A 17557-nucleotide genomic window follows, 5' to 3' on the forward strand; every position below is an offset into this window, starting at 1 on the left:
AATGGCGCCTCCAAAAGGAGTTATTGACCGCAAGTCCACCCTACCAGATCCAGACATTCCATAACTAGGCATAGGGCGCCTCCAAAGCGGCACTCAAGGGCTATATCACTGCCAGCAGACGCTAGACATATAAAGCCTTTGGCCGATACCTGATGGCAAAATTCTCAAAGAGTGCTCCAAGGGCTGTGTCCGGAGAGGCCTGTCTTGGCCTGTAGAGAGGAGGAGAGTGCCCACCACTTCGCTCGCAGGTGAAGACTCTTCCAAGTGAACCAGCATATTTTTAACAGCTTGTTCAAACATATACTGTATAGGGCTTATAAAAATCATCTCTGTCAACATGTTGAACTCCCAACACCTCAACGTCATACCCACCCGGCAAAAGTGTGAGCTCGTCATCGTTGGCGACATCTACGTTCGTGGTGGGGTGACGAAGGGTGAGAAGCATATTCTGAACAAGTTCACCGTTGAGGATCCAGGAGCTCTACAAAAGGCTGTATGCCTCTGGTCGGATGGCGACGCTGAGGATGAAGGAGGGCAAGGTCTCCTCATCGTAAGGGGTAGATACAGGCACGTTGAGGTCGTGTTGATTCTTTGTTTTCAAGCCCATGATATAAATATACACTCTGTTGGTGTGGTCCAACAGTTCTACGTATGTTACGTGAAATGCTCATTCGAAATGCGGTCTGGCATACCAGTAAAAAAAGCTTCATGAGAGCCTGGGCCCGCGAAAGACTTCCCTCGAGCTCCTACACTGGTGAGCCAAGCTTGCATGGCCAATATTGACTGAAACACATGAGAGCGGAGATGAGCTTGGCGGCCTTCTCCTGTGTCTATCTTATTTTTGGCCGAAGACTAAGCAGAAATATCGACACTTGGACGTGAGAGAAATAGGAGCAGACTCAGAGTCGACTGTGATTCCGCCACTGGCAACTTCAAACAGTCAGATCCTATGCCGTTACCGAGAAATAACAAAAAGCAGCAACAAAGACTCTACCGCAGGGCCTCCTCCTTCATCTCAGTTACCGATTCCCTCATTCTCAACCACCTACCTTTTGTCTACTCCATCCTCTCTATCTGAACGGCATGAGGAGAACAACAGTTCCACTTCTATCAACGATGAACACTGCTGACACATGAGCCAGCAGCATCATACCAAAATACCAGCCGTATTCATCTCAGCATCGTTCGGGCCATTTTTTTCTTCTACCTGCACCATAGCTGCCTGGTCGCAATGATAAGAGCACGGCAGTCTACCACCAACCCATATCAGGCCTCCACGATGCCATCCACGGATGCGGTGACGGCGGACACAGACTCTGCTAGCGACCCAGCTGTAGGTACGTCGGGCACGCAGTCACATCAGGCGTCCGGCGAGAATCCAGAAGCTCTCACTGAGTCTCCTACTGAGCCAGCTGGTGACCGATGGTGCCGCGAAACCTGCTCCAGCCATCACCGATCCTGTACCCGCTACACCCTCCACGCCACAAGACCCTGAGAATGAAGAAGACCCGATCGCCAAATCGTCTGCCAAGCAGGAATCTGGCAATCAGGTTCAGAACCAGACCCACGGCGTGACCGAGAACCCTTTCGCCCTTAGGAATCTCATCAACCCAGCTATGGTGCACTTTGCCAGAGCGGGCTCTCCTCGATCCGCATCTCGAGAACCTTCTATTCCTGCTCAGCATAGAGGGAGCTCGGCATCTACCAGAACCTCGAACCCCATTATCAACTCAGCTTCCTCCTCGAGCGCCCTCCCCCCACGCGAGTAAAGAAATCAACGAGACGCCAGAGTGTCAAGAGGCTTATAATACTACTTATAAATATACTAGATTAATTTATAAAAATATTATAAAATAATATAATAATTTACAAGATTTTTCTCTATTTTTATTCTATTTTATTCACCATAATTAGGGGAGAATAAACTTATATGTCCATCCTCGTGTCTCATTTTCTCTTTGGCCTAGGCGCCCCCTTGGGAATACGATCAGGACTGGCACTTTTCTGAACCCTTTTCGCAGATCGACAAGCCAAGCAAGGTCGATCAGCTCCACCACATACTCCGAGCGACATGCACGAGCGACATACAGGAGGTCGAGATGAAGGACGAAGACACCTTTCCTCAGACCCGAGTGTGTTTTCATCTTGTCCAGCATGGGGACATTATGAGAACCAGCCTATCCCGGCGCTCCGAAATCGGGACTGGATGACTGCCCTTGGTCTGGCCGGCCAAGTTGAATCGATCGAGGATACTGAAGGATACATATTCTAGGACGACCTGCCCGGGTGATATGAGTTGAGGATCCAACGCCCCTTTGTCTCAAACTCCGTTCGGAAGAGAAGAACCCACCAACTCTTGCGCGTCCTCAAGGTGGCGGTTCGGTGCATATGGATAAATGAGTATGAGGATTTGAAGGCCACAGGTGACCTACGACTGCAAACAGACTCATCAAGGCATGCGCCTTGCTATTAATCAGCCGTGTTGTGCCATTTTTGCACCTTGTGGAACGGAGCATTTCGTCCGGAGCTGGAGAGATATGAAGGAGATGCACATGCTTTATCACGTGAATGGAATCTTATCTGAGAGATCTCATCTTATCTATCAGCATTTGGGCCAATCATAACTATTCATGTGGGGTCATCCGTTTGGCCCAAAACACCTTAACAAAACGCATGATTTGCGGTCAGTCTAACACGTTGCCCGTGGGCAGAGTGAGAAAAAGGATCATCGGAAACGCCAACGCAGAATTAGAAAATGGAAGCTCATTTGTGTCAGTCCACGCGTACTTCTTACAAAAAAAATCGCGCCAAAGAACGGTCAACAGGTGCCGTTGTCTACTACGGAAAGTCTTTCCAAGTCGGCTACCCTAAATCTCCGGCTCGCTTCCGCACCGGGCCCGACTCCACGGAGCTCCGTTCCGTCGCCGGCGCTTCACCTAGCAAATGAAGGGCTCACCACAAATTTGATGCTCCGATTGTATGTCGGCCTGACGGAACCTTGGGGGAGATTTCTACACATCTCTGCATTAACGATAAAGCTGACGACGTCGGTTTCGTGCAGGATTACTGCCATTTTCGGAAAGAGTGCCTGGCAGCGACGGACAGCCCGCTTCGGAGCTTACCGCCTGTTGTATGAAGTGAGCAAAATTCTGGCCATCCTTTTTGCTTCTTTGGGTCATCAATGCTTTGTTGATTGGACTGACCAGGTATGTGGCTGAAAATCCTCAAGCTTGAATGATTGGAGCGGTCTGAGGTCGATTTGGAATAATGATTTGGAATAACGATTTGGAATAACGATTTGGAATAATGCCGGCGACCAGCCTGCAGGTCGCGCCAATCAGATCAAGAAATAATAAGACACCAGAGCAGAGCCTCTTTACTCTCAAAGGCTATGGACCTTCACAGTAAGGAAATTGTTATAAAGTAGTACTCAAATAATAAAATAATATTATTAAACGAAGTAGTATTTTGCAGGCCATTGCGTATTATTTTATAATTTATTGCAATTCGTCGTTATCTTCAGAGAGGGGTATGCTGTCGTCTTCCTCAGTGTTGTCTCTTTTCTTCACCCGCGGACAACGCGTACATGTCGCAGACCCTGGCGACAGCTGCACCCTGTCTTCTCCATCGGCATTAGTAACAAGTCGCCTAGGGATCCCTCGGTATAGCACGTGTTTCAAGCCAAGTCGACTCGGTGAGGTTCGCAGAATTGCCCGAGGACCTAGGCAGAGCGCGCACGCAATGGGGACAAGCCGAGCCTTTTATCACTGACAGTTGACTCTCACCCGAACTACTCGATCAGGCAAGTCTGGCTTGTGATAAATTCCCTCTCATCCGGTTCACCTCATCAGGCAAGCCTCAATTGATGGGAAATAAATACGCAATTATCATGGAAATGCCTCTCATTCTTTTCACCGAATCGGGCATTCGGCAGTTGACCCCGCTCTGTGAGCTGCCGCATTGAGCCCGGACGCGATGGCCTTCTCGCCGCAACTCTGGCAAAATCCTTTGCCGCACCGTGAGCCTCGAGGGATCAATCCGTATGGTCCACCGACCCAGCATGAATAAGCAAAAACGTCGGTTGGTTCTAGCACCAAAAGGGTTGCTGACGCGCAACCATAACCTGGTTGCTACAGTGTCATGGTGGGGTGCCCGAGGCAGCGCTAAGCCGACATGCGGTCATCGTTTTCCAGGTGCCGGTTTTTTCTTGACTCGGCTCTGTTGCACCCAAGCCGATCACGGGATACTTGTGAGGGGATGATGTGAGTGTGTGTGTGCATTGGCCATCCATTGAATGTGGCATCAAGACGATGACGATGCCACCCGCTGTCAATTGTCGTTATGAACTCCTCTTGTGAAAGGCAAAGAGCTTATCTTTTCTAGACGCTTCTCTTTTGCTTTCTTCAGCACGGGAATCTCACAGCGACTCCGTCCCCACTTCGTCATCCTTCGGGCCCTCTGCCGATACCGATGGCTTGCCGGGCCCCTACCTAGGCACGAGCTGGGCCAACTCCTCAGTTTGGACAGCTTCCCCGCAGTTGCGACGCCGCAGTGCAACAGTGCGTGATGTAAGAGAACTCAAATCATTGCACGGATTAGGTAGAAGTACCCGAGGAGTGTAATGCCGAAGCCCGGATGCCGGGGTTGGTGGCTACTGTGTGTCTGCATGTTTGCCAATCGTCGAGCTCGTGTTATAAATCCCAGCTCCACCCCCGCAAACCGTGCTCGGTGAGCTTGCTCTTCTTTTTTCTTTCTCCCGTGGTTTTGATCTGCTGCGGATTGCGAAGAAGATACACCTCCATCAAAACAATCGTCACCATGGCCGAGTCCAAGTGCCCCGTTGCCCACACAGTCCCCAATGTCGCTGGACAAGGAACCCAGCGACGCGACTGGTGGCCCGATTCTCTCAAGACCAACATCTTGAGACAACACACGAACGTCACCAACCCCCGAGGCGAGAACTTCGACTATGCTGCCGCTTTCAAGACTCTCGACTATGAGAGTCTCAAGAAAGACCTGCGAGAGCTTATGACCGACTCTCAGGAGTACTGGCCTGCTGATTTCGGCCACTATGGCGGTCTTTTCATCCGAATGTCGTGGCACAGCGTCGGTACCTACCGAGTGTTTGATGGCCGTGGTGGAGGCCGACAGGTGAGCGATGGTAGCGACTGGATCAATTGACCCAAGACTAACACCAATTCCTCTCCAGGGACAACAACGATTCGCTCCCCTCAACAGCTGGCCTGATAACGTCTCCCTCGATAAGGCCCGTCGCCTGCTGTGGCCGATCAAGCAGAAGTACGGAAACAAGATCTCCTGGTCGGATCTGATTGTCCTCACCGGCAACGTCGCTCTTGAGTCCATGGGCTTTAAGACTATTGGCTTTGCCGGTGGCCGCGAGGACACATGGGAAGCGGATGAGAGCACTTATTACGCACGTTTACAACAGCATCCTTTGCGTTGACAATGGCTAACTTGGTATACAGGGCGGCGAGACCACCTGGCTCGGCAACGACGTTCGTTACTCCGACGGTCATCCTGGCACAACGAAGGTTGGCGCCATTGATTCTGATGAGCCTCCTCACAAGGACATTCACAACCGCAAGCTTGAGGAGCCCCTCGGCGCAGTCCGTAAGTTCATTTCACACCTCCACAATTAACTATATGCTAATCGTGTACTTAGATGTAAGTTCAACCCAACCGTGGTCGAGGCAGGTCTGGTGTTTTCCCCCACCAGCTGACCTCCACCATCCACCATCCCACCCTTATAAGAACATTACTAATCATATATTGCTTACGCAATCGAAAGATGGGCTTGATCTACGTGAATCCAGGCTAGTATTCCCTTTCATTGTGTTTCTGAGTGTTTTATTCATTCTAATATCATGTGTTGGCATCGTGGGGTTGATTGGGAGCTTGGTTGACCATCTGGGTTGACCGAGCTGGCGATGACCTCACTTTGCCAGCACGTGGGATAACCCGGTATCTGTGGGGCTATTTGCTGACTAATTCTGCAGAGGGTCCTGATGGCAACCCCGATCCCGTGGCTGCTGCTCGAGACATCCGCGATACATTTGCCCGTATGGCCATGAACGATGAGGAGACCGTTGCCCTCATTGCCGGAGGCCACTCTTTCGGCAAGACCCACGGAGCAGGTTCCTCCGATCACGTCGGTCCCGAGCCCGAGGCTGCAGGCCTTGAGGCGCAGGGCCTCGGCTGGGCCAACTCTTACAAGTCCGGAAAGGGTCCCGACACCACCACCAGTGGACTCGAGGTGACCTGGACCAAGACTCCCACCAAGTGGAGCAACAACTTCTTTGAGTACCTCTTCAAGTTTGAGTGGGAGCTCACCAAGAGTCCTGCTGGTGCTCACCAGTGGGTGGCCAAGGATGCTCCCGAGATCATCCCCCATGCCTACGACCCCAACAAGAAGCAGCGCCCTACCATGCTGACCACCGATCTTGCTCTCCGATTCGATCCCGAGTATGAGAAGATCTCCCGACGCTTCCTCAACAACTTTGAGGAGTTCTCCGAGGTCTTTGCCAAGGCTTGGTTCAAGCTTACCCACCGTGACATGGGTCCCGTGTCGCGCTACCTCGGTCCCGAGGTTCCCAAGGAGAGCTTCTTGTGGCAGGACCCCGTTCCCGAGGTCGACTTTAAGCTGATCGATGAGGGCGACGTCGCTGCCATTAAGAACGAGATCCTCAAGTCTGGCTTGAGCGCCACCCAGTTGACCTCTACTGCTTGGGCCTCTGCCTCCACCTTCCGAGGCAGTGACCTTCGCGGCGGTGCCAACGGCGCCCGCATCCGCCTTGAGCCTCAGAAGAACTGGGAGGTTAACAACCCTGCCCAGCTCAGCAAGGTCCTCAGCATCCTTGAGGGCATTCAGCAGAAGTTCAACAACGCTCAGCCCAACGGCAAGCGTATCTCTCTTGCTGATGTCATTGTCCTCGCTGGTTCCGCCGGTGTTGAGAAGGCTGCCAAGGACGCTGGCTTCTTTGTCTCCGTTCCCTTCACTCCCGGCCGCACCGATGCTACTCAGGAGCAGACCGACATCCACTCCGCCAACTACCTCAAGCCCTCCGTCGATGGCTTCCGAAACTACGGACAGTCGACACCGCGTGTCAAGCTTGAGCACCTGCTCATTGACCGTGCTCAGCTTCTGACTCTGTCCCTGCCCGAGCTGACTGCCCTCATCGGTGGTCTCCGAGCCCTCAACGCTAACTGGGATGGTTCTTCCCACGGTATCTTCACCGACCGCCCCGGCGCCCTCACCAATGACTTCTTCGTCAACCTCCTCGACATGGGCACCGTCTGGAAGCCCGTCGGCGACGGCGACCTCTTCGAGGGCTCCGACCGCAAGACCGGAGCCAAGAAGTGGACCGGTACCCGCGTCGACCTCGTCTTTGGCTCTCACGCCGAGCTCCGCGCTCTGTCTGAGGTGTACGCCGAGGCTGGCGGTGATGAGAAGCTGGTCAAGGATTTCGTCGCTGCTTGGGTCAAGGTTATGAACCTGGACCGATTCGACATTGGCAAGGCGCCTACGCTGAACGTGTCTCCTCGTCTGTAATTTATGAGCCTGAATGTAGCAAAATACCACTTTGAGAATGACAGTAATGTACAAGTTTTGATTCAATTGATGGTTCTCTTGCGCGCGCGTGATGCCGGTGTTGCTCTGCATGGTTAAGATGAGAGGAGCCATGCAATTGACGCTGCAGTGATTGACGGATAGTCATTCCATGTATGACGCAAGCAGCCATTTGTGAGACTCGTTTTGTGAGCGACCGGAGTTTTGAGACCATCTTTGTCAGGTACAGCAGGGTTTGAGTACCGATGTCTCAGTCATTGCCGACCAGGCATTATCCTCTCGGGCAAGTCATGCATTTGGGGTCTAAGGATGCACAGCCATGCACCCATGGTTGGTCCGTCTTCATTTGAGGGAAGACAATGCTGCAAGACATTACTCATTGGCGATTGAAGCTTGCAGACCATCTTGGTAGTTTACGACTCTGTTTATGGGTCAAGACTCTGTTGCCCTCCCAGCGACAGCCACCAGTGAAAACAAATAAGAGGCCGTGACGAACGCTGCGTGAGTATCATTAACTTGAATCTAATTTTCTCAAGGAAAAAACCATGCATTAGGTGCCGAGACAGGTCGCAGCTGTGGATGCAAGCAAGATCGGTCAACCCTTCGGCCACATGAGAGATGATGCCGGAGGGACGGTTGGGTCACGTGCTGGCTGATAAGATAAGTGAGTGGGGGAAATCCAAAAAAAGCAAAAAGAGTGGAAAGTGCGGGGATTGACCAATAGACTCGGGACCCAAAAAAAGAGTACCGACCTAACTCCGGATAACTCCAATGCACTCGAGGTATTTGAGACCAACCTGGGTTGAGGGGCGCACACCACCACACCAGTTGCTAGCCTTTGTTAGATCGGTACTTAGTGGGCGAGAGCGTTAACTTTAAGTAGGTTGCCCGCCCCACATCGCAGTCCAAAGCGGCATGGCACGTGTCGAGCGCCTTCAAGAATTGACAATGAGGAAAAAGAAGATAACGCAAACCAGATTGCATTTGCAAAGGCATCGAAGTACTCGGAGAATAAAGGGAAGAGAGCGCGAAAAGAAAAAAAGTAAAAGAAGAAGTGGAAAAATGCCTCAGGGCAGAGGAGAACATTGGTAAGGTGCTCTTCGGGACCACTGTTCCTGATTGAGTAGGCGGTGATGCGACAGTAACAATTCATGGTTAATTCTCTGATGAAAGAACACGCCAGGCAAGGCATATATGTTGAAAAGCTTCGTCATTTGGCCAGGTCAGAGGCTTCGCTGATTGTATACACATAAAAAGAAGATATTCGCATTATCCTAGGCTTGTTTCCAGGTTCCAACTCCCTCAGTATGTTAACGGAGACACATTGGCAAAAATCGCCGTGTCTCTTTTGGACATTCTGGGGTGAGATCTTCGATGGAGCCCTGTGCGGACATGCTCTAGAGCACAAGAGTCCAGCGCCATTAGCGTACCATTGTCTTCCCTGCGTTATGGCTACAGGATTGAGAGGATCACGGGATAGGTCAAGACAATCCACATCCTAAAAATATGGCAATATGAGTTCATATTGAGATGATAGTTATGATAAGAGTATGTAGAGCCTAGTTTTAGCTTATGAAGAGTTTATTTTTAATTTATGTACATCGAAGGATAATGCTTCTCATAATGGACGCGTTTCCTGTCGTTTGGACAGCACCTGTGCGTTACACCTCTCTTGTTCTTCACCCGAGCTTCATCGCGATGCCGTGGTCGGGTCCCTTGCACAGCGAGGCCTTGAACGCGTGCCTCTTCCAGCCTCCAGGGCACAAGATTGAGGTTCCGTCGGTGGGGAATGTGGAAGCGGATCTCTTCCCCACCGACGCCCGATGATCGTTGCGTCTTGAGGGCCTGGTCCTTGTTGCAGAAGTAGTGGACCATCCAGAACATCGGTGTAGATGAGCGTTGACATCTTCGCCATACCTAGCTTCCTCGGTGTGGCGGTTTCATGTAAAGCTCGATGATAGTTCACCAATTCCAGCCAGCGATATGCCTCAGCTTGGCTTCTGGAGAGCACGTGGTAGGGGTAGAAGACCCTCTCCTGTCGGGGCGCCCTGATGGTGAGGTAGTACTCGAACTGAGCTGGCGTTAAGCCGTACTTCTGCGCGACCTGCAGTGTCTGAAGATATAAAAGACTGAAAACAGGGTAAAAGCCATTATGCCCTCAGAGACAGGGACGGCTGTTGTCGATCTGTCTGAAACCTTAAGTCTAGCAGAGTTGGGGTCGGATGAACTGGAGGATGGACCGGCGGAGACTGAGGAAGCGGAAGGGGTAGGTGTAGTTACAACCATAGGACAGAGGAACCCCAAGATCGCTCCGGTTTTCATCCCGCCCTTGCCCTTTCGGCAGTTGTTTCCTGAGAAAAGAAACGGTTGGGAGGAGTTGATCGAAGAGTTGAGGAGGTTAAGAGGTGCCTCGCTATCGTCCCGGTGGAGCTCTCAGACGTGAGGGGATCACCGCAAGATCAGGAGCCAGAACACGCACGATGGGTGCGGCCTGCACTTAGATGGTGGCTGGTAGTGTGAGCCGGGGGTTGTCTTTTTTATACCCTTGGACTTACGGAGGAGGCTCTGGAAGGCGACGGCCGCATCATCGGGCTTATAGGCACGGATGACGAACATGTGTTGATGACGGAGGTTCTGATTGCTGAGCTGCCTTCCCTTGTTGTACCGTTCGGTGATAGCGCGGGTCTTCTCGCCGAATTGGTTTGCAAGAGACGAGAGAAGGGAGGAGAAGAGCTTTCGCGACAGAAGTAGAGTGGTGATATCGATGTGAGCTGGCCTGGGAGGATGGTGGTGCTTGAGACATGATTGGGTGCTCTGATAAAAAGAATGCAATGCCTGCGAGGGCACGGTATGTTAATGGAGCAGATGACCGCATGGACTAATGTTGGATGTCAAAGTCCAAGATTGTAATGAGCTGTGATGATCTGGAAAAACACACTAGATTGGCATGGTAACAAGGCACCCGTGTTGATGCTACTAATTGTTGCGAAAGACGGTACAAATGTTCTGAGGGAGGAAAATGACGTCACGATAAACTGCTGGTTGATTCTTCTGTTGAGCAAAGCCACGCAGCTCTGCCACTGCCAGGTACACTTCTTGATATCTCTGTGTCTCGCGGCGCACCTGATAACAAACAACCAGTTCGATTCAGCAAAAGGCCTGTCTACATTGGGAATCCGCTTTCACCGCCCCCTGGGCAGACATATTTCATTCTTTTTTAATATTCAAGATAATCATCCGGCAGATTTTAGACGGGTGTATAAAGCTAGCTAAACACCTGTGGCTCCCGACCCGACTGAGATGAGTTCTCCACGAAAGGCCGTCTGTACCGGTTTGGCTTCTTTTCCATACCTAACTGATCTTTTAGTAATGATGTGGACTTTCACCAACCGTAGGCGACGACTCGAAATTTAGCTAATGCAAGACGTCCCCGGACGACCCAAAGCCCTTCAAGCCCGCATGCCGACATCTCTCTTCTGTACCCCCTCCGACCCCGAGATTAAGAAGTCGCATTTGAGCCTCGGATCGCGAGCCAGCTGACAAACATCAGAGAATATCCAAACCCATAACCACCAAATTCTCCAACAGAAGCCCTCGAAGCGTTGCCAGGTCCTGAAAGCCAGAAGTTCCAGAAGTCCTGTGATTGCTCCCCTCAACTGATGGATTCTGGTCCATACGCTAGGACATCTCACGCGAGGCATCTATCCACAGAGGAACATTGGAGAAGTTAAAATCACTGCCTTAATATATTTTTCGCCGTACGACTCGCCGCATCTGATCTAGAGTTCCATCCGCCCCAACCCCTAACGCAGACGTATCTCTGTTCGACCTCGATCATCAGAGTGTGACAAATGGTATACCTGCGAATCACGGCCCGTAACCTTTACCCATTCCTCCACATCCTTATCGCGCATCAAACCGACGCTAGGTGTATCCATAACCTCTCTCGTCTGAGGCGAGACCATCTGAGAGACCACCTGCCAAGCATTACCCAGCAACGAAGCCTTGGTCCAGATTACAAACAAGACTGTTGTAACAATGAGCACAATGAAATGAACTGAAAGCGTCGTCAACACAACGGAGAGGCCGGTCCATTGAATCGGGATAAGCGTCTCGGAAGTGTTGATTGTTGTAATGGGCCGTCTGATATTGAACCTTGGCTGGTGAGCGTAATAGAGCATCTGAGAGAACCGAAAGGCTAATGCATGAATGGCTTGTGCCGGATCTTGCGTCATCTGTAAAACTTTTTGAACAAGGGCAGAGTTCTCTGGGTGCGCAGTCAACGGGAACATGCCCGAAGATGTGACGTTAGTCACTAAATTCCAGCTCTGGGAGGGGCTCTCCTCGGACAGTGCAACTTGAAGAAGAAGCTCATGCGCCCAAAGGGCCAAGGTCTCCTCATATCCCATGTCCTCTGGCGGCATAATGCTGGGTTGAATCTGGAGCTCCAAAATCCCACGGCTTGCAAAGCTATCAGGGGAAAGACCGATGCCAAGCTGCTGTACATGTTCCGTGCTATTCTCTTTGCTCAAGAGCCGACGCCAATCAACTGCAGGTTCCGATGGGATGGGCCGCCCAGACATGGTAATATTGAAAATTGGCACCGACCTTGTATTAACAAAGCAGACAGTGGCGCTCAGAACCCGGGTCCCATTCAAAGTGTAAACGTTTGTCCACAGGCCATCTGTTGTCGTGGTAAGATTGCGTCTATACTTGGTAAGGTAATATTCAGTCCCGTAGGATATCCCGAGGGGTGTACTCGCGTTGATAAGCATGATTGGGGAAAAGAGATATTTACGTCCGGATAGTTTGTCTTCAGTGTGCACTGAGTAAAAGTCGACTGATCCTGATAAGGGATCACCATATAACCGGCATGTTAAGAGCGGCCAATCTGCATCTCCGTACCAGGTGCTCTCTACGAAGCAGCCCATCCCTACGGGCCCGAAACTCGAGTTTTGAAGCTCAGCAGACAGCCTACCTCCCAAATCAAATCCTCCCACGGTTTGAGTGTAGTTGAGCATTATGTACTCGAGCTTTGGGCTGACACAAACGGTTCTGTGGTTATTGACTAACCCAGGGCCAGAGTAGTACTCCAAAGAGGTCCTGGCTTCCGGGCTACTAAACGGGAGCAAGGCCCGGTAGACATCTCCCGTATCCCCAAGCTCTGTCGAGGAAGTTTGGCTTGTTTTGGCTTCCGCAAAGCGCCAGTGTGCGAAAGGCCTCGACTTGAAGCAAGACGAGATACCAATTTCAAACTCTTCGAAACGGTCATATAGTGTCGAGTTTATCCCTATAGGAATGGTCTCGGTGATACTTGGGGCTGTGATGCGGGCTGTTCCAAAGTCGGAAAGAAGAATCGTAGAGGTAAATGTCGACACGAGGGCGACGGCAAATGCACTTGAAAGAAGCAAGAAGCAGCAGAATCCAGAGAAGCCACTTGTGATGCATTGCCTAAGAGCTGCTGGAAGAATATTTGAAGGGCTGGCATTGGTGCTCGAGGCTCTTTGTATAGAGAGAGTAGCTAGATCGCGAAATCTACATCTGGATGCCTCAAGCATGATCGCTGACATGGCCGCAGTGATGAACCCGATTTGAAAGGCCAGTGATATGCGGATGGTAGCAGAGCATATCGTGACGACCCGAGTTGACCAATCGTTGAAGACGATGCCATTCCAGAATTTTGGGTGTCGGCGGCGGTTCCGAGCGTTCTCGGCTCCAGCCCAAAAGAAGACAAGAATGGCGGAGGAAACGAGGATGACAGCGCTACCAAGTACGAGAACAAACAGTCCACTGTGCCCAATCCTGTCGCACAAGTGCTGGCTCCTAGTGCGGGGCTTGAGAGAAATCGGCATCGAGATCGAGGGGGGCACAGGGTCTTCGGAGTCGGTCTTGGGTTCTGTCTCATCGCCGGGGAGGGCTTCGTATCGTAGAGGAGCATTGAGGCCCAGGTCCAAGGATCCTCTTGGGCTCTGGATGGGCGAGGCCGGCATGTCACTAACTGCTTCGTAAGAGGCCATGGTGATATTCTGGGGCGGGGTGTGAGGTTGGGAGTACAAGCGGAGTGTAAGCTCAAGAGTGTAACTCATCAAGATGTGGGGGAGAATCACCTTGAAAAATACAACTGTTCTCCGCAGCGATTGTGCGGCTGTGTGCATATCGGGCTCTGGCTGTTTATTTCATGTGCTGCTCCGACCGACATACCTACATCAGGGCTGTTCAGCTGGCCTTGGCCTTTTTCTTCTGCGCGTAGGATTGGTGTGGGCTGCTATTCAAAACATGGCTTGCAGTTGCAAAGGGCTGCGCCCCTGTACACTTCATTATTATTGTTCACCGTGTGCGCCACATTTCGAAAGACAAGGCTGCCGCACGAACAAGGATCGAATTGCAGGGCAGGAAGATCTGCGAGTAAGCCTCCTCATACGCGTAGATGGGCCCCAGGCAGATTGGACACGACGATCATACACTGGGTTAGTCCGCCTTGGTGACTGCCGGCCAACACCTGCACTGCCCAAGTTTTCCTTCATGGGGCGGCTCTATTGTATGAACCTACTTAAGTTGCTCTGACCCCATGTCACAGTTCTCGGAAAGGTATTATGATGGAAGATGGTGCGCTTTGAGGGCTCACGGAGACGGGGTTGAAGCATCATGAGTGAGGGGCAATACGTTCGTGTCGGTGTTGGATGTTCTATGCGACATGCTCTGGGCCTCCTCAAGTCCTTTGCTTAGCACCAGGAGAAGAGGCGTATTTCCGAGGGGTGGTATCTTATCCTTCGTGGTACGCAGCCTGGCTGGCAGAGCCGGCGCAAGTGTGTAATCCTTCATAAGCGTTTGGGCATCTGATGCGACGTCAGTGCAGCGAACCTGGGGCTTCGATCGTTCGACGGGGAAACGGAGACGGAATTGGCGAGAATGTCTGGATTTTGTGGAGTTATGGGCCATGGCAAAAGAACTCGAATGGACTCTGGAAACCGGCTGGGTGATGAAAGGTCGATTGAGATGACTGTTGTTCCGCAGTCTTTGCTGCATCGTCATGAGGCAGTCAGGCAGGGAGCTCGGACCACTTATTGTCGGTCTTATCGGTGGATTATTATCTTATCTGATAGCGTATCGTCCAATGGATATTGGACATGTGGGGCGTATCAATCATCCAAGCATGCCAGCAACAAAATGTTGCTCTGATGCTCAGCTTTTGGCGGATTTTTACATGAGACTCTCAAAGTCCTAAGCGTCGAGAACAACCCAACCGAGTATTTTTCTCTTACAGAAGACGTCAAAACTTGAAGAAAAAAGGTCTCTGATTGATGCAAGCTCCAATTTTGCGTAAGATATTGCGAAAAGAGGGAGCTCTCCTTGTTCTGTTAATCGAGGTTCCGACCGACAGAGCTACCCTAGACCCGCCGGCTTCGGCCCCGGGGACTGCTCGTCTCCGGTCACGGCCCTCGCATTTCGCCCCGGCGAATGCACCTGGTCCCGGCGGCAGGAGCTGGTGTGAGTTGGGTCACGATGAGGGTGTTGCCACAGAAGGCGTCAAGTCGGTCGCTCAGCTCCTTCGGGATGACAAGTGTCCTAAGGCAGGGGATCTCCAATCGAAAATGGGTATCCTCGTTGAAACCTCTCATGTGCAGCATCGAAAAGTCGGGATGAGAACGTCCAGGACCCTCGGATGGAAGTGTGAGGGTAAGAGGTGCGAATGCGAACCCCTCTACCTGCCGGGCGTGCTCCCGCCGCGATGTCTCAGTCTCAATGGGGTTCTCGTCATCTGGGAATTCTCGATCGTTTTTCGTCACCAATCGCTTGATGGCTGCGACGTTTCTTCCCACCGTCATCTTTCGTGCTAGATCAGGTTTCCGCTGCACAGTCTAGTCCCGGGTTCCGTTTGAAGTTGACTGATGTGCCAGACTGTTGAACCCTAAAATAGTCAAGTGCTTCCTTCAATTTATGAGTACCTTTGACATTTATGGTCATAAGTTTTGAGTGACATTTACCATCTTTCTAATATCTCATCCTAAGGTAAGACGACTTCTTATTCTTGCTCCTCTAAGCATCATTTGTATTTATGAACATTCTTGTCATTATTATGCTGAAGCTTTGTCAATTCTCTACCTAAAACTACTAAAGGATTAGGTCTGGCCCACTTGTGAAACATGATGAGTGACCTTGGATGTTGCATGGTGTGGTCGCACTACTGCATTGGTTCGTTGATTGCAGTATATTCTGTTGAGCTACGGCGTTGGTTCATGCCTTCATGGTCAGATGGCAGGCTTGGACATGTCTTCCCACTCCCTGCTCCATGCACTTGTTTATCCAATCCCCGTCACCCGTAGTTACTAAGACAGTGTTGGTGCAGGATATATAATCACAGGATTGCATAAGAGTGTGTAGTTTTGTCCCTGACCTTATCCAGTGACTGAGACAACCCTACGTAGTCCTCATCCTTGGCTTAGCAAACCCCACTCTAATTCTTTATGCAGTTAAAACACAACTCATGACAATAATCAGATTAACTTTGGTCAAACACCTCTTTTATTTAGACAAGGCACTGGCTAAGTGGGCAGGAATAGAAGCAAAATTTGGTACATGTAGAAGACATTCTCCAAACCACCTTGTCACACCCTTTTCATCCCCAGCGCGTTACGTCTACCCAGGTAGAAATCACTTGAAGATCCTGCCAACACCGGCACCGAGCTTGCACACAGTTGGGACAAGCTTGAGAGGAGTCAGCTTATACTTGTAATCAGCCTTGTAAAAGGTTCCCTTCTGGGTAATATTGACGCCAGCTGAGCCCCAGTCGTTTTCTGTCCCCAGTTAGCTGTGCTCCTGAGCAAAGGTCAAATGCTTTGCTTACTAGCTCCAAGGTTGGCATATCCGTCGAGCTCCTCGTCACCGCAAGTGCAGGTGTTTGGGGAATCCATGGGAATTACAAGTCCGTATGTGCTCAGGGCTTCGCTTGTGTTACCCCGGAAGACATTACCCTCAACGAGAACCTGGCTGCGTCAGCTTTTGTGGTGTGAAATCAAGGAAGGACCCACCTGATTATCGGATCGGCTGTGGATGGCCTGATACAGAAAGTCTTCGTAGAGGTTGTTGTAGACTATAGAGGCCAATTAGTTCAAGCTTCATTGCATATAAACAGAGAGAACCTGCCGTGTTGGTGACCAAAGCGCCCGGCAGGTCCCCTAGTGCCCATGTTTCGCCAATAGTTGTGGTGGTATGTGACGTGGAGGTGGCCGAAGTCGAGGTCTCGGAAAGTCGCGTCGTTGCCCACGAGGGAAGACTTCCAGTGGTCGTGGAAGTAGTTCCACGACACTGTGATAAAGTCTGAGGCCCGAATAATATCGACTTGTCCGTCCTGACAAAGAAGTTAGCAGAGGTTGCATTTTTCTTGTCATCAATTGCGACTCCAAAAGAGGTGATCAACCACAACAGCAAAAGACAAAGTTCTCAATACATGACGGCATCAAACATGATGCCATAAAATATGAATCGCAACAGTAAGAGACTCACATAGTGGTCAGGTCCGTAGCTGATGTCAGAGAAGAACTCGTTGTGGTCAACCCAGACGCGGGTGCTGTTCCGGATGGTGATGCAATCATTGTCGAGGATATGGCTGATCTTGAGGTTCTGAAGAATGACGTTGTCGCCGTTAAAAACGTCGACGCCCTTTCCTGTGATATGGGCAGATGTGCCGACGCCAATAAGGGACGTGTTGGACCCGACCTTGAGACGCGCAGGCAGAGTGATCTTGCCCTTGACCCTCACGATCTTGGGATCGGTGCCAGCAACGGCAGCGACAAGCTGTTCGGCGGTAGACACAAACACTGTCTTTCCACCTTTTCCACCGGTGGTAGGACCGATGGGGTTGTCCTTCGCATACCCTTCAAGTCCCCAAGTAGCCAACTTGAGGTAGTCTGAAGGGAAGGCGAGGGCCAGGCCCGCGAAGAAGTAAAAGAGGAACAATTTCAGATTCAT

At 51.1% G+C, this 17557-nt stretch overlaps 3 protein-coding genes across 3 annotated transcripts; 1 reads left to right on the forward strand and 2 right to left on the reverse strand.

Moving 5' to 3' along the window:
• Window positions 1-4818: 4818 nt before the first annotated feature.
• NCS57_01347700 (Catalase-peroxidase) lies at window positions 4819-7570 on the forward strand (the record flags this gene model as incomplete). Its single annotated transcript, XM_053063110.1, has 6 exons — window positions 4819-5151; window positions 5210-5434; window positions 5487-5631; window positions 5684-5715; window positions 5810-5834; window positions 6018-7570. 6 exons carry the CDS (start codon window positions 4819-4821, stop codon window positions 7568-7570), a joined length of 2313 nt encoding a protein of 770 aa, XP_052908005.1.
• Window positions 7571-11391: 3821 nt separating this feature from the next.
• NCS57_01347800 (uncharacterized protein) lies at window positions 11392-13605 on the reverse strand (the record flags this gene model as incomplete). The annotated part of the gene is made up of 1 exon (XM_053063111.1): window positions 11392-13605. The coding sequence occupies one exon, from the start codon at window positions 13603-13605 to the stop codon at window positions 11392-11394; it is 2214 nt and encodes a 737-aa protein (XP_052908006.1).
• Window positions 13606-16240: 2635 nt separating this feature from the next.
• On the reverse strand, window positions 16241-17557 carry NCS57_01347900 (Amb-all domain-containing protein; the record flags this gene model as incomplete). Its single annotated transcript, XM_053063112.1, has 5 exons — window positions 16241-16383; window positions 16434-16572; window positions 16618-16679; window positions 16745-16937; window positions 17093-17557. The coding sequence occupies 5 exons, from the start codon at window positions 17555-17557 to the stop codon at window positions 16241-16243; spliced, it is 1002 nt and encodes a 333-aa protein (XP_052908007.1).

This window comes from Fusarium keratoplasticum, chromosome 11 (genome assembly GCF_025433545.1).
Source record: "Fusarium keratoplasticum isolate Fu6.1 chromosome 11, whole genome shotgun sequence".
Lineage (NCBI taxonomy): Eukaryota > Fungi > Ascomycota > Sordariomycetes > Hypocreales > Nectriaceae > Fusarium > Fusarium keratoplasticum.